The sequence below is a fragment of the Delphinus delphis genome, chromosome 21 (assembly GCF_949987515.2).
Source record: "Delphinus delphis chromosome 21, mDelDel1.2, whole genome shotgun sequence".
Taxonomy (NCBI): Eukaryota; Metazoa; Chordata; class Mammalia; order Artiodactyla; family Delphinidae; genus Delphinus; species Delphinus delphis.
Window position 1 is genome coordinate 22,987,688 of NC_082703.1, and position 23,982 is coordinate 23,011,669.

The window sequence follows — 23,982 nt, forward strand, 5'->3', positions numbered from 1 at the left end:
AGCTTCTGGTGACAGCTTGTGGTGAGGGGAGTTATCAGAACTGTCCCCTGCCTGTCGCCACCTCTTCCCACTCCTGGGTCATGCTGAGCTGAGAGGGGAGGTGACCCATAAGCATGCTCTCTGACTTTTGTCACCAGGGTGCCTGGGACTGGCACCTTCTCCAAGGTTCTCTCTCCCTTGGAGAACCCCCTTGTTCTTTTTAAGGTATCGCTGTGCCTGGACCACAGGGCAGGGGCTGGAGGATGCCCATGCCTCCGCCAGGACCGCCGGGTGGGAGGGGGGAAAGCTGGCAGGGCCTCTCTCAGCTCTCACCCTGCCCGCCCCCTCCCCAGGAGCGGCCAGGCGGACCTGGTGGCCATCTACTACGAGCGCATCGATGTGGAAGGCCACCACTATGGGCCCTCGTCGCCACAGAGGAAAGAAGCCCTGAGGGCCGTGGACACCGTCCTGAAGTACATGACCACGTGGATCCAGGTGACCGAAAACCAGGCCCACTGGGCTAACCTTCCCTCTGTCCCTCTCCTTCTGTCTCCTTGACTGTCACACCCCTCGACATCTTCCTTCTTACTGCTGAGAGCTGACTGGGCCAGCTCAAGGGTCTGAGGGGTCTCGTTTCTTCACGCAACGCCTCCCCAGGTACCACGACCTCCCTTGTCTTACAGCCAGGCCAGTGGCACTGAAATGACCCAGATCTGCATTACCGCCTGGCTCAGCTGGCGAGATGGCCTGACGCTTTACCAAACCATTCAGTCTGGTAACCAGACTGGTGTGGGTGCAGAACCCAGGCCTGGGTTCTCTCCCTGATTCTGCCACACCCTTACTGAATGACTTTTAGCAAAGTATTATTTTTAAACTTAAAAAAATTTTATTTTTAATTGAAGTATAGTTGATTTACAATGTTGTGTTAGTGTGTTAGTTTCAGGTGTACAGCAAAGTGATTCAGATATATATAGAGAGAGATAGAGATAGATAGATAAATAGATAGATTATATATGGTTCTTTTCCGTTATAGGCTATTACAAGGTATTGAATACAGTTCCCTGTGCCATACAGTAGGTCCTTGTTTTTTATATAAGTAGTGTGTATATGTTAATCCCAAACTCCTAATTTATCCCTCTCCAGCCACTTTCCCTTCGGTAACCATAAGTTTGTTTTCTGTCTGTGAGTCTATTTCTGTCTTTTAAATAAGTTCATTTGTATCATTTTTTTAAATCCCATGTATAAGTGAGATCATATGATATTTGTCTTTGTCTGACTTAAAATATTATTTTTTTAAACTTTTGTGGGGTTAATTTTTCACACGTGTAAAACGGGCGAGTGATAGTTGTATTCCCACACAAGTTGGTTGAAAGACCCAAGAAGGATAAAAACAGAAAGGCTATCTTAAAAGGCTGGAGCCTCGTGTGTATTATGTTAGCGCTAATCGGGCGGGGACTGGCTCTCTCGTTCCCTCCCTGCAGCACTTCTGCTATGATTTTGAACCGTGTCTTATAGGGCAGACAAGCAGATGATTAAATTCAGAACTGGGGAAGAAGGCTTTCTCCTATAACTTGTAGTTGAAAACACCTCTTTGCCAGACAGCTGGTGTAAGAGGGTCCCCCTCTGGGCGCCGTCCTGACTGCCTGTCTCCCCACAGGAGCGCGAGCTGCAGGACGACCTCAACGTCATCATCTTCTCAGATCACGGGATGACTGACATTTTCTGGATGGACAAAGTGATTGAGCTGGATAAGTACATCAGCCTCCATGACCTGCAGCAGGTGAAGGACCGAGGGCCGGTTGTGAGCCTGTGGCCGGCGCCCGGGAAGCATTCTGAGGCAAGACGGGGGGGAAGGGTGGTGGGGGGAAGGGTGGTGGGGGGACGGGGGCAGAGCACACCCTCAGAGGCCATGACTCTGCGCTGAGTCTGTGTGTAGCTTTAAGGCGGAGGCACAGGGCAGCCTCGGGAGCCGGGACTCCGGTGGCAGATGACCCACCTGACCCCTTCCTCGCCGAGTGACCTCGGTCCAGTGCTTCATCCTCCCGTGTCTTCTATTCTCTGAAGCGGGCACTGAACGTCAGTGGGCACGAAACGAGACGAGGGTGTGCAGTGCCCAGCACGTGGCGCGGGGCCGGTTCGTTCTTGGCCAAAATGCAGCACTTCTTCTGTGCAGCTGGGGACAGCGGAAGCCTGCACAGAAGGCCCTTCTCTGGAGGAAAGCCGCCAGTCTGACCTGTTCTCAGCAGGGACTGGAGAGAAGAAGGCGACGGACGAGCACAGGTTGAGGCCGCGTGTGCCGTGGGTCGGCCCCTTAGCCCGGAGCCACGCGGCCGGCCGGGGTTCAGACCCCCGCACTCAGCAGCCGAGCAGCTCCCTAAGCGGCCCTCCTGCCACCTCTCCACTGCGTGTGCTGACTGACGACACTGTAGCTGCCCTCCTGGGCGGCCGTGAAGCACGGGAAGCAGCTGGGCCCGCTGCAGGGACGATGTGTGTGTCGCCTACGGCGATTACCACCATCCGAGGGGGCGTCCCCACGAGGCCGTGGCGGAGTTCCCACGGCGTGCAGATGGCGTGGGGCAGGGCTCCCGGGGACTTGGCACGCTCGATGACAAGGCCCCTGCTTACCCCTCCCTCCAAACAATCTTTCCCTCCGAGTGGCGGGTAAACCACGCTTTGAAGGTGAAGGAGCGAGTGACCCCGCCGGCTGACTGCTTTGGCCCGTGTGGCCTGGGCGTCTCCCAGCACAGGCTCTGGGCCTCTCTCCCCTGGGGGAGGCCTCCACCGCTGCCAGGGGCGGCGCATCGGCAGGGAGATGGGAATCAGCCTCGGCTGGGCCGGCTGCCTGCCCTGCTTCCCCACGGCAGGTGTAGGCTGGGGTCCGGCCCTTTTGGCCCAGACAGAGACCTTCCTCCCAGCCCTGACTGCTCCCTCCCACATGAGAGTCCGAGATCTGTGTGTCTGGGGTTGAGGAACTCGGTGCCCGCAGTGCGGCTTCTCCCCAGCCTCGTCCCTTTCCCCCGACGGGTGCCCCCTTTTCTCAGGCTCCACGGTCAGCAAGTGGAGGTGCTGAATATGTTTGCACAGGCTTCTCGTGAACTCCTTAAATATGAAACTGGGAAGAATATTTTACACGTTGGCAGGTCCCACAGTAAATGGCTTCTTGCAAAGAAGTTCTGTTTTCCTGGCAAGGAACGTCATCTGTTATCTCCTATCTGGCACCTAGGGACATGCCGTCTCCAGGATGCTAGAGCATCAACAGCTCACGAGCTGGGAAGAGCTTCTTTCTTCCAATGTGGTGTGTACATCAGGCAGTGCAAGCTGCCTAAAGCAGTTGGTAGATTATTCAGAACTGGGGCTATGTTTGGGTGACACTTTGTCACATGACGGACACAACAGTTTGTGAGGCCCGTTATGTGTCATCAGAGTTTTCACTTATGCAAAATCTTTCTGGTGATGCCCCCTACTTTTCTTAAGAATTATGGATTTTCTTAAGTAGGAAATCATAACTCCTGGGGCCAGTAGAAACTCTCTACTAAACAGCGTAAAGACTAATTATTTTCCAGAGTTGAATCGATAAACTCAATTTTATATTCAGTTCTACCCAGGAATATATGCCAGCTTTGGCTAAGGGCCAACAAATCAACACCAGCCGGTTGATTTTAATTCTAGCCATAAAGATTTAAGCTGCTGCTAAATATTGGAAAGAGGTACAGGGTTTACATCTTCATAGGAAAATTAGCAGTGTAATTAATGGCAAACAGTCACTAGTATTTTAAAATCAGGCATAGGGCTTCCCTGGTGGCGCAGCGGTTAAGAATCCACCTGCCAACGCAGGGGACACGGGTTCGAGCCCTGGTCTGGGAAGATCCCACGTGCCGCGGAGCAACTAAGCCTGTGGGCCACAACTACTGAGCCTGCGCTCTGGAGCGTGCCAGCCACAACTACTGAAGCCTGCGTGCCACAACTACTGAAGCCCGCGCGCCTGGAGCCCGTGCTCCGCGACAAGAGAAGCCACTGCAACGAAGAATAGCTCCCGCTTGCCGCAACTAGAGAAAAGCCCACGCCCAGCAACAAAGACCCAACGCAGCCAAAAATAAATAAAAATAAAATAAATAAATTTATTTAAAAAAATCAGGTGCAGATAGGACATGCTGTAGGTCTAGTCAAAGAATAAATGCTTTTCTTTGATCTTGGTGGTGTTTAACATCAGGCAGACCAACTTCTCATTCACCTTTTTATTTTACTGTAGTATTTTTGACATAAATAAGTTTTTATAAAGTCCTTCCTCTCCTCCAGGTCCAATAAATATTCACATACATTTAAGAGAGAGAATGCAAAACTGGTCATTCTTGGTTATCTTTGCAGATATATAACAAATTGAGAACAGTGGAGCACATGACTGTCTACAAGAAGGAGGCCATCCCGAGCAGGTTCTACTACAAGAAGGGGAAATTTGTCTCTCCTTTGACCTTAGTGGCCGATGAAGGATGGTTCATAACTGAGGTAAATATAAAACATATGACAAGATATTCATTATACAAATTCTATCAAAAGGCCAAAGGTAAACAATTATTTACCTTTTCCACCTGAAAAATTTCGTTTTTGCTTACGTCTCATTTGTTGTATTATTTCCTTCTTTAGAGAATCCAAAGGCTTGGTCAGGTGACTCTGTAGACGCAAACTGGAGACTCCGACCCAGAGCCATGGTTTAGACTTCATGGCTCCAGACTTGCTGTATTTTAACAAATGGGCCTTAACTCAATTACCCAGGCTTACAGTGTAACCTATTCAGTTTAAAGTGGAACAGTTACTGTGAACCAAAGCAATTGCTTTAGGGCAGCGAAAAGCCAGGAGAGGCTCGGCTTTGCTTTCACCTTAAAGGGACATGATTGGCAGACAAAAGTCCACAGGTCCAGGTCTCTGGTTTGCCAACTTGATTTTACAGAGCTTATCTTGCATTTTGGGCCCAAACCCTAATTGCCTGGTGCCCGGGTGATTTCAGCAGCTTCCTCCTTGCCCACCTGGACTCCAAGCTCACTAGGCCCTTGCATCAGCTTCTGATACCCGGCCAGCTGGTAAGGCACCCCACAGGGGAATCCGCAGTCACGTCCTGTTTAGAGTCAGTTCCCAGACAGGGCCTGGATCACCGTCAGTGTGAGTATGAAGCTGGGTTACAAACTGACCAGACTACAGGCTAAAAGAGAGTAGCAGGTGTTGGTACATGAGAGTTGTTGGTTGAGGCCAACAAAGTACAGTCAAATTCGAGGTTGCGCATCTGTAGATTCAACCAACTCTGATCAGAAATATTCAGGGGAAAAAAATCCAGGAATTTCCAAAAAGCAAAGCTTGAATATGCTGGATGTTGGCAACCATTTATATCACATTTTCATTGTATTTACAACTATTTACAAAGCATTTCATTGTATTAGGTATCATAAGTAATTCAGAGATGATTTAAAATATACAGGAGGATGTGTGTAGTTATATGCAAATACTGTGCTGTTTTGTATAAGGGACTTGCGCATCTACAGATTTTGGTATCCGAGGGGATCCTGGAAACAATCCCCTGTGGATACCGAGGGACGGCTGTATAAGGCCTAAGAGTGGTATTTAATATGCCAGAGTGAGGGCAGGTGGCGATCGGCAGAAATACCGATCAGGCAAAAGGAGTGGACATCTAGCGACCCAGGTGTGGAAAACGGGGATTCCCTGACGTAAACTTCAGTCGTTCGGGAGGACTGAACTGTTCCTGTGGGCTCTCAGACCAGAGAAGCAGCTGGTCGCTGAGGAAACAAAGCAGAACTGGTCAGAAACGTCAGCTGCGCTGTCCACGGCCAAGCTGGGTCCTCATCAGCAGACTTCGGCTTCCTATGCCATGTGATTTTGGAAGTTTCCAAGAAGGTCCCTCTGCCCCCTAGCGCTCTCTCCTCTAAGCGCACTAACGCTTCTGGTCACTTTATCACACGCCGTTTGAAGTTCACCAGGAGTGAGGTTATTCTAGGCTCACAGCATTTTCATCTCCAGTGGTTTTCTTAGGACTTTGCACTGAACACACGTGCAGTCAGGTGGGCCACCTGACTGGGTGCCTCTTCAATTTTATTCCATAAAGCCAACTTCCCAAGCCGTACAAAAGGGCTTACATTTTGCAACTTGTTCCATTTAGAATATTCTGGTAAAATTGTTTTAAGTTTTTAAAAGCAAATCAATGCTGAGGGTTAATCCACAGTTAACTGTCACTCATTTCTCTGTAGGACTATGTACCTCTATTGTTTACTTTCTCACATTTAGCTGAAATCAGCCACATTGAGAGGCTGGTCCATGGCAGGGAGGGAGATTATAAGAGTACAGAGGTGATTTGAGATAATTTATGGAAAAACTGGCTTACATAGGGAGAGTGGCAAAGCCAGAGGGTGTCATGAAGACAGTGGACAACTCACGAGGAGCCATCTCAATTCCTCCAGGAGGGGTGGACAGTCACCAGGGAAGTTGCTCCAGCCGTCAGTGCTGTCAGAGAAGGTTCAGTCTGGAAGTATCTGAACTGTCAATACAGTATCTTGGCATTAGCACATCTAGCAAGACGATGCACGTTTTCCCAATGAGTGATTAAAACACAGTGATGGGGAAACTTGGGGTATCAGTCAAGATGCTCTTGGTTATAAGTCATACACCACTTGAATAAATGGGTTAAATAATAAAGATTCATTATCCCACATAACTAGAAGTTTAGAGGTAAGAAGTTCCAGGGTGGTTCATCCGGCAACTCGGTATCAAGGCCCCGAGTCAGTTCTTCTGCAGTTCTTTTGGCTTTCCCTTCAGAGCACAAGATAACTGCTGTAGCTCCAAGCATCCCATCCTTCGGTTCATCCCAAAGCAGGAAGGCAGGGATGTGGCTTCTTCTTGTACATCTCATACTTTTATTAGGGAGCAAAATACATATCCCACCTTGAATTAAGTGTCTCCTGCTTACTGTTTCTGCATTGTGGACGTTATCCCAATTTTACTGAGTTAAGTGAGGCTCAGAGTTTTAAATGTCTTGACTAAGGTCCCAGACAAAGAATTACAACCCAGATGTAACCGTTAAGCACGAAGTCCATCCAGTTCTCCAAAGAGCCTTCAAATCTTCCACTAAAATGTTCAAGGTATTTCTGATTTCGTGGATTGGAATTATGGACTCACCCTTCTGATTCCTAGTGGGGTCTGGAGATAAGTCTCAGCTCCTTCACAAAAGTTCTAACGTTGGCATTCATTTTTTTCTTGCTTTTGTCACAAGGCAAAAAAACTCTTCCTAACCAGCCCTCTCCTTTCCTCTCACCAACATGGGAGATTTGCACATACTTGAACCAGAATTTTCTTATTTGTGAAAATGATTTTTCTAATGCAAGACTCAAGCGTCGGGTGTCAAGTGGTTGGATCCCAACGTACTTCATGCTCTCCTGACCTGCTCTCCACACCTGTACTCAGTGGGTTCTGGTACCATCAATAGCCCAATAAACCATCAGTAGAACCCAGAGTGCCTTCTCCTTCCTGACTCCCGCCTGTTTTTTAAGCCCAACTCAAATACCATCTCTTCCATGAAATACCCAGCTCTTCCCTAATTTCCTCCATCTTGGAATCTCACAAAACCCTGAATCACTCCCCAGGTGCTGCACTTGTCTGTCTGCTTTTGAACTCTTCCTTCCTGGGGTGGAAGCTCCCTGAGGGCAGGTCTGTGGCATCTTGACCTTCGTTTTCCTCTGTGGAGCCTAGTACACGGCAGAAACTCGGTACATGTTTGTGATATATGAATTAAGAGATGAATTCATAAATATTGAGACAGTTGGTTCTTGATTACTCGTTGACAGGTTGTTTATTTTGTAGGTTAGTAAATCAATGACCAAGTAGACAGAGAGGAAAGCTGAGTCAGGCCTTTAACTTTGGCTAATTATTGGTAGCCCTAGAAGAGATTTCAACAGGTAAAAAGGTGTTGAAACCACTAATGGCAATTGTCCTAGCTTCCGTTAGCCCACAGCTGGAGCCCAAGGGCGGGCGGATACATCAGCTCTCCCCAGGCCCTACTCAGCTCCAGGGGCTAATTCCTGCGGCCTCTCCTGAACAGTGTCCACTTCATGCCACTGTGCTCAAAAAGTCAGCCAGTTGCAGCCGGAAGCTGGTGAAAGACCGTGAGACAGGGCGCTTCATCGTTGATCTTCTGGGCTCTCGTCTGAGTGGAGGGAAATGCGGCAAATTCAGGCCCAAGCTTCCAAGGGAGGCCCGAATTTGTCTCCAGAGGAAAGATTTACTTTGAAAATTGGCAAAGGATATGAAATGCCGGGCTCAATTCTAAGGCCTGGGGTTGAATGGCAGTTAGGCCCGAACCCAAAATATTTGGGGAAATCAAGACAAGCTGGAGAATGTGGCTTCTGAGTTTTAGTGGCAGCTGGAGCGGTTTCGTCCAGGCGCAAGTAATGGAGCTTCAGGAAGCTGGTGTTGGGGGCTGGAAGCTGCTTGCTTTCTGGGGGTGACTAGGGTCATTGGTATGCACTGTCGGAGAGCACACGGACGCCCTCCTCACTGTTGTCACGCTTCAGTAAACATGGTCCAGGGGGAGAAAAGAATAAAAGAAAGCCCATCGGGCTTCCCTGGTGGCGCAGTGGTTGAGAGTCCGCCTGCCGATGCAGGGGACACGGGTTCGTGCCCCGGTCCGGGAGGATTCCACACGCCGCGGAGCGGCTGGCCTGTGAGCCATGGCCGCTGAGCCTGCGCGTCCGGAGCCTGTGCTCCGCAACGGGAGAGGCCACCACAGTGAGAGGCCCGCGTACCGCAAAAAAAAAAGGAAAAAAAAAAAAAAGGAAAGCCCATCCGCTCAGTGCTCCCCTCCAACACCTCCCTCCACTCCAAGGGATTCTGCTGCCCTTGGTCCCTGCTGATTTTGCTGCCTGGCATTTTCCATTTCCAGAATTAGGCTGCGTGTGGCAGCAGGCTTGCCAGGGTCAGACCGGGGCCTGAGGCCTGAGCAATTAAATTCCGTTCTAGAAAGAGGCAGCCTTCTAAGACGGAGAAAGAGAAACTGTTGGGGGACAAGTCTTTGCAGTGGCGCATGGCAGACACACATCTGAAGGTTCATGACCACCATTCCTGCGGGGCTCCAAGGAGTCATCCCCACAGGAAGCCTCTCGGGAGGAGGGTTTAAAATGACGATGCCACAAAACCAGAGACACGGTGCTTTGTAATAGACGCCTAGCTCGACCTTAACCCTAGCAGCAAAAGCCCAGAGCCTGGCGGACTGCGCTCCCTCCCACAAGAGTTCTAATCGAAGCCACTTCTGATACATCACTGGGTGCCTTTTCCAGGCTGAGATGATGTGCGTTTATTGCAACGTGGAGGGCGTGGGAAGTCGCTATTATAACCCTGTCCTAGGGGAATAACGTAGATTTCATTTGTATTAGGCGCCTCACACACCTTAGACAGGTGTTCACATTTTATTTATTGATTTTAATCGGACCAGATTTCAACTTTGTTCCCCGGTGCCCTAGAGGTGGGGTGAGAGGCCTCATCAAGAGAGGAGGAGGGGGCCCTCGGGTCCCTGACCCTACTCCTCGACAGGAAGTAGTCTTTTAGTGGCTGACACGAGGGGTGATGGTCAAAATGTTTAACCAACTGTGAACCTGGCGCTGGCCAATGAGCCTCGATGGCAGGTGGGAAAAGCCGGTCGGCCGCCCAGGTTCCTCTTTGGAAAGCAGCCTGTGTGAGCGATTCCATGCTGGCCTCTGCGCCTGCCGCGGGGAGGCCCTGTGCTGTCTCTGGCAGGGAGGCCCTGCGCTGCTCTGTGGGACCCCACGAAGGGGCCTGAGGCACAGCCTCTGACCTCAGCATGGTAACCCAGCATAACGCGAAGCGTTCTCAGGAAACGACGGATACTCACTGAACACGGCACGGGACAGACGCCAGGTGAATGACTGCCAGCGGTTTCCAGGCCAGACGATGCATCCCAGTCACCTGGGGGACAATGATTAAATAGACAAGAGTTCCTGCCTTACGGACCTGCTGAATCCAAATACCCAAAGTGGGAGCCGGGCTAAGCTCAGGGCACTGTGTGCACAGCCAGGCTTGGGATCCAGCAGTGTAGACGGTGAGTTTCAAGGGGGAAGACTGGAGAGCAGGTCACCCAGATGGAGCAGGGGGACCCAGACAAGACCCCGAACGGCGCCTCTGGCCTGGGAGGGAACCCACGAAGAACGGATTACCACCTCCTTGGCTGCCCCAAGAGAAGTCACTTTGGGTGCAAGGCAAGACCGGGAGTCTGGATGTTTTCCTGGAGCTGGAAGACATTTCCTGCGCCCTCAGGAGTATTCTTCTCTGTGGCTTAGTAACCATTTTCTGATCTACGCCGAGGGGAAATCGGAAGGAGGCGGTGAGAAATATACGTGCTAATATATTCCCCAAATGCAACAGTACAAAGCAAGTAAATGACCAGACATTTTATCGAAGCAAGTGCCTTGGCCACGTGCAGACAGACAGTAATGACTACAGACTGTTCAGGCCACCCTCTGCTTCTTCCCAGCCTTCCAACCCCGCTTCCACCCCGATCCTCATTCCCAGCGCCACCCCCATTTCTGACTGTGCCACCGAGACATTGCAGCTCAGCAGCAGAAAGGAATCCAAAAATGGCAAGTCAAAGAGACAGGTCCAGGCAGTGGTTGAACCAACTTCATTAACTGGTTTGCTGATCTGGGGGTAAACAGTGAATGCTACTTTTTTTTTTTTTTTAACGCCAAGGATGAATGAGACAAAGATCTAGTCTAGAAACCACAAGTCTTATCTCCTAAGCAATCTGGCTTCCCCAGTTCAGCAGGCTTCTGGTAGCCATTTCATGGTGAGCTGGTAGTGGAGTGAGGCATTAAAATACAACGCAGGCACCAAATAAAAGAACCCGAGTCTATAAACGTAATAACAACCATTCCTCACAGTGTTCCTCCTGTGAACTCTTTCTGGGTCCTTCCTGTTGGAAATGGCGAACTAGTTTAGGGGCTCATGAAGGGGGGCGTCCCGGCACTGCTGTCCACCCCTGTACAGAGGAGAGGTCCCGGAAGGTACTGGAAGGTGCTGAACAAATGGACTTGGTGAGGATTTTAATTGAATTGACAAGAGAGTGTTCATTACAGAGCGACCAACTTGCCCCGGTTCGCCTAGGCCTGTCCTGGTTTTAAAACAGGAAGTTTTGCATCCCTGGACCCCCTCAGTCCCCGACAAACCGGGACAGTCGGTCACCCTGTCGGACTGGCACAGCCTCGGGTAGACACCGCCTCACTCCTCCCGACAGCCTCGCGGTGCTTTCTTCTCACACTGTCCCCACGTGCGGTCACTACACAAGGTCCCCTGGCCTCGCAGGGCCTCCTCTGTGTCAGCCCTTCCGCCACTCAGAGCTCTCTGGGGGCCGCTACTGCGGAGCCGCAGGGCTGCCTGCGCTCTGCGCTAGAGCCTTCTGGTGGCCTCCTCACTCTCTCTCTCTCTCATACACACAGACACACACACACACACACAGACTCACGCTCACACACACAGACACACAGAGACTCACGCTCACACACACAGAGACGCTCACGCAGACTCATGCTCACACACACGCTCACACACACTCACGCTCACACACAGACGCCTCTACCCTTGCTCTCCTGCAGGGTTTGGGCACCTCCCGGGACGTCACTAGGCAGTGCTGTGTGGCAGCCCCTGGGCCTGGTAGGGTCTGGAGGGGTGAGGCTCAGCCAGTAGCTTGAGGACCCCCTGCCTGGGGACTGAGGTCTGGGGCGCTTCACCCGCAGGGCTGCCCCTGTGTGGTATGTGTCACACGGCTGCACAGGCCTGCGCTGGGATGCTATTGTGGGGATACAGAGCCCAGTGAAATGGTGAAAGCCACCGGGAGAGGACGAGGAAGGAAATCATCCCTGCACCTTCTTGAGGTTAATTACATAATGTCATTAGGTTATGTCATGTAATCCGTTCAATCACTTCGCTTCTCACATAACCAGCCAGTTTACTATTACTTTTTAAAATCAGTAAGAATAGTTGTTTCACTGGAGCAACCTGTCATGTTAATAAGAACTGGTGGATTGACCTGTGATCAGACCGATCCCCAGTTACCTTCAGGGCTGAGATTTTTTGTTGCTGTATGTTTGTAGTTGTGGAATTAAGCTGGAATTTTAAAATCAGGCAATCAGTCCTCATCTCTCTTCCACCTGTCCCTTGGTCATGGGACACATATGTCCCATGGGGTTCATGATTAGTGACATCACCAGTGATATGTTCTACCTAGTTCTTCAGGAATCACTGAAGACTGGGGCGGGGGGAGCAGCGTGTGATATTAGCGAACGAAGCTAAATTGGGATGTGTTGTGAGCTCACCACAGACAAAGAACAAGAAACAGTATAAGTCAGAAATGCAGTACGTTAATAAATATATTCCCATTGAAAACTACAAGCTACAGCTGGAGAAGGCGGGATAGGGGAGGATTGCAATTGAGGAAACAGAGAGTCAATGAAACAGTGTGATTTGGAAAGCGGTAATGCCAGGGAGTGATTTCTGGGGTGAGACTGGATGGGTGTGCAATGCGATGTGACAGCTAAACAAGCAAAGGAGGGTTCGACCCTGCCGCACAGGACCCGAGCGCCTCGCCCCGCAGCCAGTGGCATCTGCCGACCGTCCCCAGCCATTTATCGAGCACCTACTGTGTTTCGGGCTTAGCGCACAGCCGGGTTGTCCTCCAGAGTCTCTGTGAGGCAGGTAGTACCACATCCAGCAAGGAAGCTGAAGCTTGGAGAAGTTACGCAGCTTGCCCGGGACCACAGAGCTGGAAGGTGGCAAACTGGAATTCAAGCCACATCCTATTCCAGAATCTCATCTCCATACTCTGTAACTGGCCACGACTCAGTGAGTGAAGAGGCAAGGGGCAGGGACAGCCCACTGTCCTGTGCTGGCAGGAGCCCTGCAGCGACCTCTGGCTATGGGGTCCTGGAAGGCACATGAAGACCAGGAGACTGTCGACCTGGGTTCCAATCCCAGCCCTGCCTCTCAACAGCTGTGTGACTTTAAGAGTGTCACTTAACCTCTCTGTGCCAAGGTAGGAAAAATAATACCATCCACAGTGGGAGGTGGTGATGATTAAGCGCACGTTGGGGGAGGCTCTTGGTGAACCGAACAGCACACAAAATACACGTGTTGTTATGAGTCTTGTGAGCCAACCTGTAAATCCCTGGTCCTTGAGCTCTTCTGCTTCCAGGAGGTGGTCAGTTCTACCTCCTGCATTTGGAAAACTTGTCATATTAAACCCTGTGCTGAGCAAGATGATTAGAATATCGGAAATGAAGGCTTAGTCCGCCAAGAAGGGCTCGGGTTGTGTCCAACTGGCTGCAGCCTCCTTAGGATTTGCAAAACCTTCTTTAAGCTTGTTGTCTCTCGAGTAAGCAGCTGCAGTCTAAGAAAATTTAGTTTTGCAGGAAAGAAGGGTGACAGGGCAGTGACAGTTCTGGAAGCCATCCTCAGTGAAGAATGGTCGAAGAAAGTGAAGATACCAAGGCCTGGAGCAGAGGAACACGGGTGCTATCTTCAAATGTTGACTAAATGGGGAGGAGGGGACTAATACATTTCGAGTCACCCCCCGGGGTGGAGCTGGAAGAAAGGAGGACGGGTGGTTCCTGCAGTGGGCGCCCCTGGGATTGTGGGAAGCCGGCTGCCTCGGGGCTTCCATGCTGTACTAAAGAAACAAAGTGATTCGATTAGACGCTGTGTTTTCCAGCAATAATTCTTCCATAGCAATTGGGTGTCCTACCATTCGATTCAATTCTGACATCACCCCAAGTTAGAGCAGACACACACTTCAAGGGGTTCCGTCCCACAAGACTGCCTGCACATGTGAATTCTGACCGCAAGTCCTGGGTCCTCAGGATGCCCACTCTTGTGTCCGACTTAGCTACAAATTTGAGGTTCTCACAACCCCCCTTCAGGTTCGATAATTCACTGGGATGAATCACAGCACTCAGAAAGGTGCTATACTTATGATTACAATCTTATTACAAAGGATGCTACTCAGGGACAGGCAAATGGAAGAGACGCACAGGGCAAAGTATGTGGGTGAGTGGTGCAGAGAACCCAGGCCCTCTTTGGGTGCATCACCCTCCCATCACGACAATGTGTTCATTAATCCAGAAGCTCCCTGGACTACACTGTCCCCGGGGTTTTATCTGGGGTTTCACTGCGATGGCATGGGTCATTAAATCATGGCCACATAGCTGAGCTCAATCTTAGAGGTCAGAGGATGTGGCTGAAAGTTCTAACCCTCTCATCCTGTGGTTGGTTCCTCAGGTGACCAGGTGATCCCGAGGCTATGTAGCTCCCTACCCCAGCGAGTCATCTCATTAGCATAAACTCAGGTATCAGAGCAAGGGGCTCATTTCAAATAACAAAACACGCCCATCACTCAGGAAATTCCAAGGGTCTAGGCATTCTGGGCCAGGGAACCTGGGACAAAGGCCAACTATATTTTTTATTATACCACAGGTAGACTTTCACGTCCCTTCTGTCTCTGACATGCTATACTTAGTGACTCTAAAACTGCTTACGAGGTTCAGTCCAGCCCGACATAAGAAGATACCTTCAGAACTAGAGCTCTTTGGCAATTTAATGGGCGGTCTCCAAAGGTCTGAGCTCCCTGGAGTAGGAAGTGATCCAGCTGAGGTTGGATGACCCTGACTGAGACCGCTGAGCAGGAAGTCCACTGGGTGGCAGTTTGGACCGGATGCTCACTCGTCCGGATGTCTGGACACGGGGCGATGTAAATGTCGTGCTTGATTGCAGAATCGAGAGACGCTTCCATTCTGGATGAACAGCACTGACAAGAGGCAAGGCTGGCAGCGCGGATGGCACGGATACGACAACGAGCTCAGGGACATGCGGGGCATCTTCCTGGCCTTCGGACCCGGTAGGAAGACACGACCGAATTCTCTTAGTCATTCCTTCCTCAGGAAGCGCCAGCCAGCAGGGGCTGATGGCACTAGTAGAGCTGGAGTGATCTCTTTATGGACCCTCTTTATGAGCAAAGCTGAGCAAACCCAGCCGGTCTCCATGAAGTGTCTTCAGCTGGCTGGCTTTCAAATGCTTCTTGGTTTTGGGAAACGTGGCCAAATACTTTTCCTTGTAAGTTTTAAATCTCGAGCGCAGTGAAAAAAATGTTCCACATGTTTATGATTCATTTTTTTACTTAATTCATCAAAATGTTCTCTCACAGCCATCTGATGTCCAGGAAAGCTTATCAGGCACCAGGTTGCTGACAGCTGCGCGTCCTGGAGTTGACGCGATCGCTTCACAGGGTCTGACTCTTCCACAGTTCCTCCCTGGCTAGAGCACCCACCCCTGTGCAGGTCATTCGGTTTAGGGCCCACCAGAAGCTAGGATGTGCTCAAGGGCAGGCGAGGAAGTGATTCTGTGGCTGACTTTGAGAATAAGCCAGAATGACTCGGGATGTCTTGGATGAAAGCAAATTTACTGTGCCTTCCTTGACCTACGTTCCCAGGGCAGGAAGAGAGGGGAGATGGAGAGAGCCTCTTTGGTTATTTGCTTTAATAAACACAGCACTGTAAATTCACATTTTAGAAAAGTTTATCAAACACTCTAAAGATCATACTACCACCTGAATACCCCCTTAAAAAAACAGAGTAAAAATCAGTCAACAGCCATCAACAATCAGTGGACTGGCTCATGAGCTGCTAACTTTCCTCCTGCTGTCCACACTCCTTATTAAACACAGTAAGCTTACCCCAAGTTCCTTTTTCTGCATGTTGATCAAAATGTTTCAGCCCATGAAAGTCCATGCTTTCCTTTCAAATTATAGGTTAGAGATCACGCCTGGAAGCCCTGCCCTTCTCCTTGATGTAACAGGACAGAGAAATGTGTCAGCCCCCTTCATTCCATCCGCCTCAGGTCACTCTACCTACCACAAGATAGCTGCTGAGAACTGCAAGGTGTCAGCTTCTGCACCCTCCTTGGGCGCCTCTGGGAGCCTGAGCTTAGGGAACATGTCGGTCCAAATCATTGCCCACGTGTCATCCAGGTTCCCGTGTCCTTAAGTAAGCATCAGCACCAGTGGCAGCAAACATTTATAGAGCACAACTGGGGTCATGACACTGGCCTAAGAGAGAGTTCAGAGGACGCCCCAGCATGACGCCATCACCTGATAACAGTTAACAGGCCCTCCCTGTTATCCAAGCCCCAGGCTAGAGCTGCGCAGCTCAAAAGCCTCACTTATTCAGGATGGAGCCTTGAGGATGTGGAGGTGACAGCTGCTAGATCAGGTTAGAGACGTTCCAGGGCCATGGCCTTCATGTGGGGGAACATTAGCCAGCAGGGCTTTCATTCAAAGACATCGCCTCCTCTTTCCCCAGAAGAGAGGGATCAGATCATGAATGCGAAACAGTTGTCAGTTGGAGTGTTTACGAGTAAGAGTCTCGGGCAGATTTTAAAGCAGAAGCACGTCTAGCGTCAAACCGAAAACTTTAAACAAAGTACCCAAAGCTGCAACAGCTTAAATTCAGTGGGGAGATTTTGTCCATTAGCAAAGGCCTCCCTCATACGTTCCTTTAAAACTAAAAGCCTGAGTCTTTTACAGACAGAAAGACGACCCCTGATGAAACTGGACTGGGCTAATTGCAAAAATGTTTCCAGGCAGACACAGCCTTGAGAGCCTCCCACAAACCATCACGTTTCTGGCTCTAATTCTCATGAAAGATTGAACAGCTTTACGCACTGACTGTTTACTCAGAAGAAAATTTAAGAGCGAGGCCTTTAATAGCTATCTAGCTGCACTTTGAGATAAAGGTACATCCCTCCTGATTAATTGTAGGTACTTCTCGCTCATGGAAGGACGCTGAGCATCGCTGCGGCTGCCCCGATACAGCTTTAGAAGTCATCTGGTCCAGCTAAGAGAAAGGGAAATAATTCTGGAAGATAGCCTCTCTCTGCTTAATCCCAGTTTCTAATTTGAACAACCTAATCTTGCCGTGGAGAACACATTCGAGATAAGACAGCAGGAGTGTGACTCAGTGAGCTGCCAGCGAGCTAGCAAGCCTCACTTGGAAAGCAGCCCAAGGTGTTCAGGCACAGCGGGAGCCTCCAGAACCTTCTCTCTTTAGGAGAAACAGTTTAAATATCCAAAAAATGTAAACCCATGGAAATAACTTGGATTCCCATTCCAGGTTCACACACCATCTTGAGCTAGCAGGGCTTGTCTGGCCTCTCCCAATTGGATCAGGTATTGTTTTGCTGTTCAGGAATTTTCTAGAAGCTCTCATTCCAGTCTGGATCATCTCTGCACTGGGCTCAAAATCCCAGCCCTGTAGACCGGGAAGCTGTGAACCAGATGGAGTGGGAAAGAAACCCCAATCCTCCTTCCTGCTTACATGTACCGGATTTGATTTTGTACTTTCAACATAAAAAGATGATCTTTTCTAACATTTATTTTTTGTCAGTAGAGCTTGATCTCAAATCTTCTTGCCAAATGTTAAAGAAGGAGATGTCTGAAAGGCTGGGGACGGCTGTCTTGGATATGCTATTGTCTGCCACCCTCCCACGTGACAGGACATGGCCACCAGGTGACGTGGCAGGATGATCTCACATCCAGGTCCACGGCAAGTCAGAGGGAGGGGAGTCGCTCCCACGTCCCTGGGACAGCCTTGCCACTGATTTCTCAGCTGTAGCTGATTCTCCTCTGGGGCAGCGTTACCACCACCCTCTCTAACTGTAGTGTTTTCCTTGATATTGGAAAGTTGGCATCCAGGGCAGCCTCTACGTTCTCCTTTCCAGGAAGTTCTGGATTTTTTAAAGTGAGTGTTTACCCTGAGGTGATGCTGACTCTTACCCTCCCTGCCCTAAAAGTAAAGTGAACCCTTCAAATAATCTATAGGGTGAATATTCTCAATCCATACTTTCCCTTGCTGGGCATTTATTCTATTACTAAAAACAGCTCCCATTTATTGAGCACATACAGCGTGGCTGGAACTAGGATTTAGGCGCCATCTCCATGCCTGTCCCCTGAGGTTACCCAGCTAGTAAGTGGCCACAGGCTGGTTGTAGAGCCTGTGAACCTCTTTATACTGAATTCAACTTTAATTCTTCAAAATAAGCAAAACCCGTCACTTGGGAAGTTGCCCTGGGTCTAACATATGCTGTGGCAGAGTTTTCAGTGTATAGCTTCCTTCTGTATTTATAATTGCAGGGTTAATACAAGAGTAGAATTTGGTGTGGACACTTCTGGGCTATGTTGCTGTTTGTTTGCTCTTTAAATCAAGTATATGTGATCATTTTAGCAGAGCAATTATAAAGATTATTTTCTAAGATAGAAAACTTGGCTTTACAGCCCCCAAACTACCTGTTTAAAAAAATTTTTTTTTAGAGGGACTAAAATCACACGCATGGGTCTTTATTGATGGATAAAACTCCTTCCTGAATTCAGCTTCTTAAGTTTTGGGTACTTTGTTGGAAGCTCTGGTTGGGAGCTTATGAATATTACTGAAGTCTCATACTCACTCTTTAAACAAACACTTTTCATTCTGCATCTTTTCTGCCTCCTGTGGAGAAAGAGAGGGTCCACTTTGGACTGAAGTTCCTCCTTCAGCACCCTTACTTGCTATGCTGTGAATAGCCAGCCAGGCCTTCGGGGGCCCGTGTCCCCGTGGAGTCTGGCACAGCCTTGGGTAGAGGCACAGCCCTCTCCCTCATGAGCTCCCTTGAGCCTCCACTCAGGTCTCTAACTCCACTACCAGTTCCGTTATTTTCCCCACAGCTAAGTTACTTTATCTGCCAGTGAAAGGCTCCCAAGGAATGTGCAGCTGATCTTCCAGACATATTTAGGAGACCGTTGCTATTGCTTGTGAATTAGGCACACTGAGGAAACTGTATAATTTCAGGTTCCATCCAGTCCTGGGACCTCCATGTGGCAGGAAAATGGGACACATTCTTGAACTGGGGAGCACCCAGGCTAACCAGTCCCTGCCAGATAGGTGGCCTGGAAGAAGAGTATGCAGCTGGAGTGGGTTTGGGGAGCCCGGCAGGACAGTCAAACTTCTGTGACCACAGCGGCTCCGCAGGGCTTGCAGAAACGAGCAGCTTCAGATGGCCCTTGGGTCCCCAAGGAAAGCTCTGTTGTCACAAGGGAAGCAGAGTTATGCACAGAGAGAGTTTGCTGTCTGATCTGTCTTTTCAAAGAAACATCTCCACGAGCCATAGAAAGCAACCTCCTATCATAAGCTAGAACCTTCCAGATCTCCTTCCAGGTCCACAATCCCCTGGCCAGGCCCTGCGGACGAGGCGGATTTTCCAGTCCCAAGCTGCCTGGATGCTGAATGCAACTCCTCCACATCGTGACTCCATGCCTGTCTCTGCCCTGCCCAGGAGTGACCGTGACAACTTGTTTGCTTGCCTTTCCCTTTCAGATTTCAAATCCAACTTCAGAGCCGCTCCCATCAGATCCGTGGATGTCTACAACGTCATGTGCAACGTGGCAGGCGTCGCCCCCCTGCCCAACAACGGGTCCTGGTCCCGGGTGACATGCATGCTGAAGGACCCGGCCAGCTCGGCCCTGGCTGCGCGGCCGGGCGCCTGCACGTTGGCCTTGGCGCTGCTGGCACTGCTGTCCTGAACTGCTAGCGCGGTGTGTGCCGTGCCCCACGGGGGAGGCCTGGCCGTCTCCTGTTTCACTAATAGCTTCGTCAGTTCAGTCAAGGCCATACAATTGTAAATGCATTAGTCTTGGATGGTTCTATACATAAAAGTCCCTATTTCTTAAAAAAACAAAAACAAAACCACTTTGCTTTTTCTGGAGGTAAGGAAACTCCTAGCTTTTCATTTGTTCAACTATAGGTTATTTTCTCCTTGCGTTCCAGGTACTCAGATGAACTAAGCAGGGCCTCCCCCTGTAGCGACCAGACCTTGGGCGGGTATTCCATGGAATCCCGGCCCCTCTCTGGCCTGCTCTGCACAAAGCAGGCCCTTGTCTGTGCCCTGCCTAAACCCGGGAGCCACCCTCAGGGTCTACGGCCACCATCCCATACTGCTCCTTCCGTCTGGGACAAAGGAGGCCCATGTGAAGCAGTAGCTGCTATTTCTAACTCAGCTCGTGGGGTTTCTTCACCTTATACAAAGTCCCAGAAAGGGCATATCTGAGCTTGGCTCACCCAGCAATAAAAATCAATGGGAACTGCAGAATTCATGGAACAAACTGAAAGACATGCGTTCCTTCCCGAAGTCCGAGTGCACGAAAGTTTCTCCCTGCCTGAAGGAGCAGAAGAGTTTCCAATAGATACGGGCTTCTGTGAGCCTCCTTGTAGCGTATCGTGGTGTGAACATGCACACGGCAGGCGCTGGATTGCCTGTGGGAAGGCTCACTCAGAGGCTGCCTCTCTTTGGAAACCCGTACAGAGTGTAGACACTAGCGACCCCTGACATCATCATGGGCGGGGAAAGGGGTGTCTGGCTGATGATGGTGTGGACATACTTAAAGAAATCTCACGTCATTGCTTGAAATGGTGATGCAATTAAGCGTAAGTTTGATGCACCAGTGTCCTGGAGCACTGCTTATTCAACAACCACAGCAAAGTGGACCCCTGAGTGACCCAGAATTCCAAGGAAAATGGTGGGGCACGGGGAATGGCAGCCACATGATGGAGTCAAATCCCAGTCACTAACCACTTAGCCACTGGATTAGGAAACAGTCTGGTCAAAGCGCCACCTCAGAGACCTTAAGAAACCCCGAAGAAGAGGCACTGAGCCTGAGATGAAATGTTTTTAGTTTAGTCTTCTAAGTTTGCTGTAGGAGCTCTTGTTGCAAAACAAGGGATAACTGCATTTCTATATGATCAGAGTCATATACATATATCATCGCATTAAAAATGAGTTTGCACTAAACGAGGCACATCTGCAAATGAGGCTTTTTGTCAGGAAAGGGCAAAAGATCAGGTCTCGTCAGGACGATGAAGCCCTCATGTGTTGTTTACCTTGAAAAATGAAAATGTATGCTCCCCCTGATTCAACAAGGTTGGGAACCATTCCTGGGCCTTGAATCACGAGAGCAAAGGATCACTGCTTAAAAATATCAAATTTACCTTCACAGAAGATTTCTAAGGATTTATGTAATGGGTTTTAAAGTGCCAGCAGACCATCGAATCAACTGGGAGGCAAATCAGCCTTTGTGCCCTGGCCGGAAGCCAATTAGTGCTTTCGGAACATTGGCGCTGGTTGTTGCAATAGGCATCTATTGTTCACAGGTTTCTTTCTCCTTAAAGGACTGGGTTCTAATGAGTCCAGTGCAGCCCACTGTGCTCCCTTGTGAAGGAAGGAGACCTAAAAGAAACCCAGTGATCCCACAGGGGTACAAACAGACACACAGCCTCGGATTTGTCCTTCCTGCCCTGTTCTACCAATTTTTCCCCTCCCTCGTCCTTCACATCTTCAAGTTCCATAATAAAATTTCAGATATTCGTCTGACAAAGTATAGTTGCTCAATAAGTAATCTTGAATAGATAAATGAGAATAAGGTACTTTTGGAATCATGACTATTGGTAAATAATAAAGAAAATTCAGACACTGAATGGAGAAAAAACCTTTTTACCTAAAGCAATGCATATATTTTAGTGGCTTAATTATATGGCTAGAATTTTTTCTTTTGATGTTTTTTTAAAGGTATGTTATTTTCCCAAGGAAAATTCTACTTCCTCTAAACGCATTTTGTCCCATCGGAACAATACCCGCTAGGACGATACACGCACCTTGTCTCCTGGATTATTTTCCCATTTCATCGCTAATTCCAGGAGGAAGGTAATTGGACTGACCTGCAAATGCTGAAGACAGATGAAAGGAATGATCTTTAAATGAAGGATAAGATGAATGGCTACTTTCCCTGCCCACAGGCCTAATGGCCAGAACCCAATTCACTTAACTTCTGAAGACTTAAACATGAATAAGAGCAGGCCCAGGGAATTCTTTCTAGCGTCAAGAGCCCAGACTCGGGCTCAAGTCCCAACTCTCTTTACTTTTAAAGGGCTCTTGGAAATCCACAGCAGGTCTGAATTCAGCCACAGACAGCAGTTTGCAAACTTGCTGGGACTGCGAGCGTCATCTGGCCCTCTTCCAGAGACGCAGGTTCAGAGGATCTGGCGTGGACACGACACTTCTAAGTCACGTGACTCTAAGGTCTGGGTTTGCTCTCAGGAGAGACGGGTTCTGATTTTGACCTTGGTAGACCTGAGCCTCCTGACAGCAACTTCGTAATCTGCCAGTTATTTTCAGGAGCCATCAGGCTGGCATTGGCTGCTGGTCCCAGCTGGGTCAGATTTCCACCCTTCTTAAGCCAAAGCGGGTCTGTAAGCCCCAGTGACGGAGAGGCTTCTCCACACCCAAGTCCCTGTGAGTGTAAGATCCCCAACGGTGCTACCAGACAAACTCACTGTTCAAGACACACAGCTCTTTTATGAATTTTCTGTGAAAGTGTTTTACGTTTCTGTAAATATCAAGAGATTTCCAAATGTGATAGTGTGTTTAATCTTTGTAAGCAATCTGTGATAGACCAAAGTCAGCTCTTGAAAACTACTTACTAGGAGGACGGGAGACGGTAGCCTTGACAGCCTGGTTATAAAACGTGGGAAACTTGGTCTCAGGTCTCTGCTATGGAAGTTATACTTATGTGTTGCTTTGAAATCATAAAATAGCACCTAGTGCGGTGCCTCAAATGTTTCATGAATGTCCCATAAATATGTGTTGAATGAGAAAAAGAATGAATATCACTTGCTTACACAGCAGATATTCTCTCTCTTTGTCTGCAGTTCCTCCAATTAAACAAACCTTTCCGTTTTGGGTTGTTATTTTTTCTTATCACCCAACTGACAATATAATTATGCTTCATTTCATGGACTAAGCATATTCCATCTCAAGCTTATAAACTTGACAGATGGATGGAAGGAAGGAAGGAAGGAGATTAGATTTTAAATATACTAAGCATATTTACTTTTTAAAAATAAAACAGTTTTATCGAGATTCAGTTCACATGCAATCCTTCCCTTTACAGTATCAATTTAACGGCATCAGTATAGTCACAGAATTGTGCAACCATCACCATAATCAACTTTAGAACATTTTTATCACCCCAAAAAGAGACTCCAGACCCACGCGCATGTTAGCGCTCACTCCCCCTTTCCCCCCACCCTGCTCCCAGGCAACCTCTAAGCTGCACTCTCTCTCTACAGATTTGCCTATTTGGAATATTTCATGAAAATGCAGTAGCCATGATCCCTGTGGTGGCCTGAGTCCAGTCTATGGCCCATGTTACCACTCAAACGTACTCAGTCTCTCCCAGAGCATCCTCATGGCTTCACCCCGGAAACCTGTAACAGCCCACGTGCCCCTTCTCACCAGCATCCCAGCCAGGAGCTCTACGTATCACTGTGCGTTGGCTTCCTGACAGGTCTCCTTGAGATCCTAGGGCTGGCTCCAGCTCGTTCTCCTCTCCTCCATTTGAGGGTCTCTCTCAAATGCAAGTCAGACCAGGTCACGTCCCTGCCCAAACCCCGACATTGACTCCCCCCGTCTTAATGTCACACCTGTAGCTTAATCGGGACTGGCACCATGTCCACCCTTCTCTCTACCTGATCTCGTATCACTCTCCCTTTCACTCTGTAAGCTCTTCTTGCCTTAGGGCACTTCCCTCACATCACTTTCTCCTCCTTGATTAGTACCCCCATCCTCATCTAGTAAGTGTCCCCTTGCCTTAGGACTCGGGCTAAATGTTTCCTTACACTCCTCTGGACCAGATTAGGCCTCCCGGCTGTACACTCTACACCAGCCGCATGCAACGCCACCCATCAAAATACTAGTAGCTGGAAGAGGCAAGTAAGGATCCTCCCCTCGAGCCTTTAGAGGGAGCACGGCACTGCTGACACCTTGATTTCAGACTTCTCGCTTCCAGAACCGTGAGAGAATACATCTCTGTTG

The 23,982-nt window shown here is 49.3% G+C and overlaps 1 protein-coding gene across 2 annotated transcripts in view; it reads left to right on the top strand.

Moving 5' to 3' along the window:
- The window catches only part of ENPP6 (ectonucleotide pyrophosphatase/phosphodiesterase 6), a 90,503-nt gene extending 67,651 nt beyond the window's left edge, over positions 1–22,852 (top strand). The window contains exons 4-8 of one of the 2 annotated variants that reach the window (XM_060001134.1): positions 333–474; positions 1,637–1,816; positions 4,345–4,482; positions 14,806–14,929; positions 19,434–22,852. In XM_060001134.1, the coding sequence (XP_059857117.1) occupies positions 333–474; positions 1,637–1,816; positions 4,345–4,482; positions 14,806–14,929; positions 19,434–19,639 (790 nt within the window). In that variant the 3' untranslated portion in view covers positions 19,640–22,852. Of the gene's footprint in view, positions 1–332; positions 475–1,636; positions 1,817–4,344; positions 4,483–14,805; positions 15,305–19,433 lie in introns of those variants that run through there. The other variant, XM_060001133.1, reaches the window with a different exon arrangement.
- Positions 22,853–23,982: the final 1,130 nt, after the last annotated feature.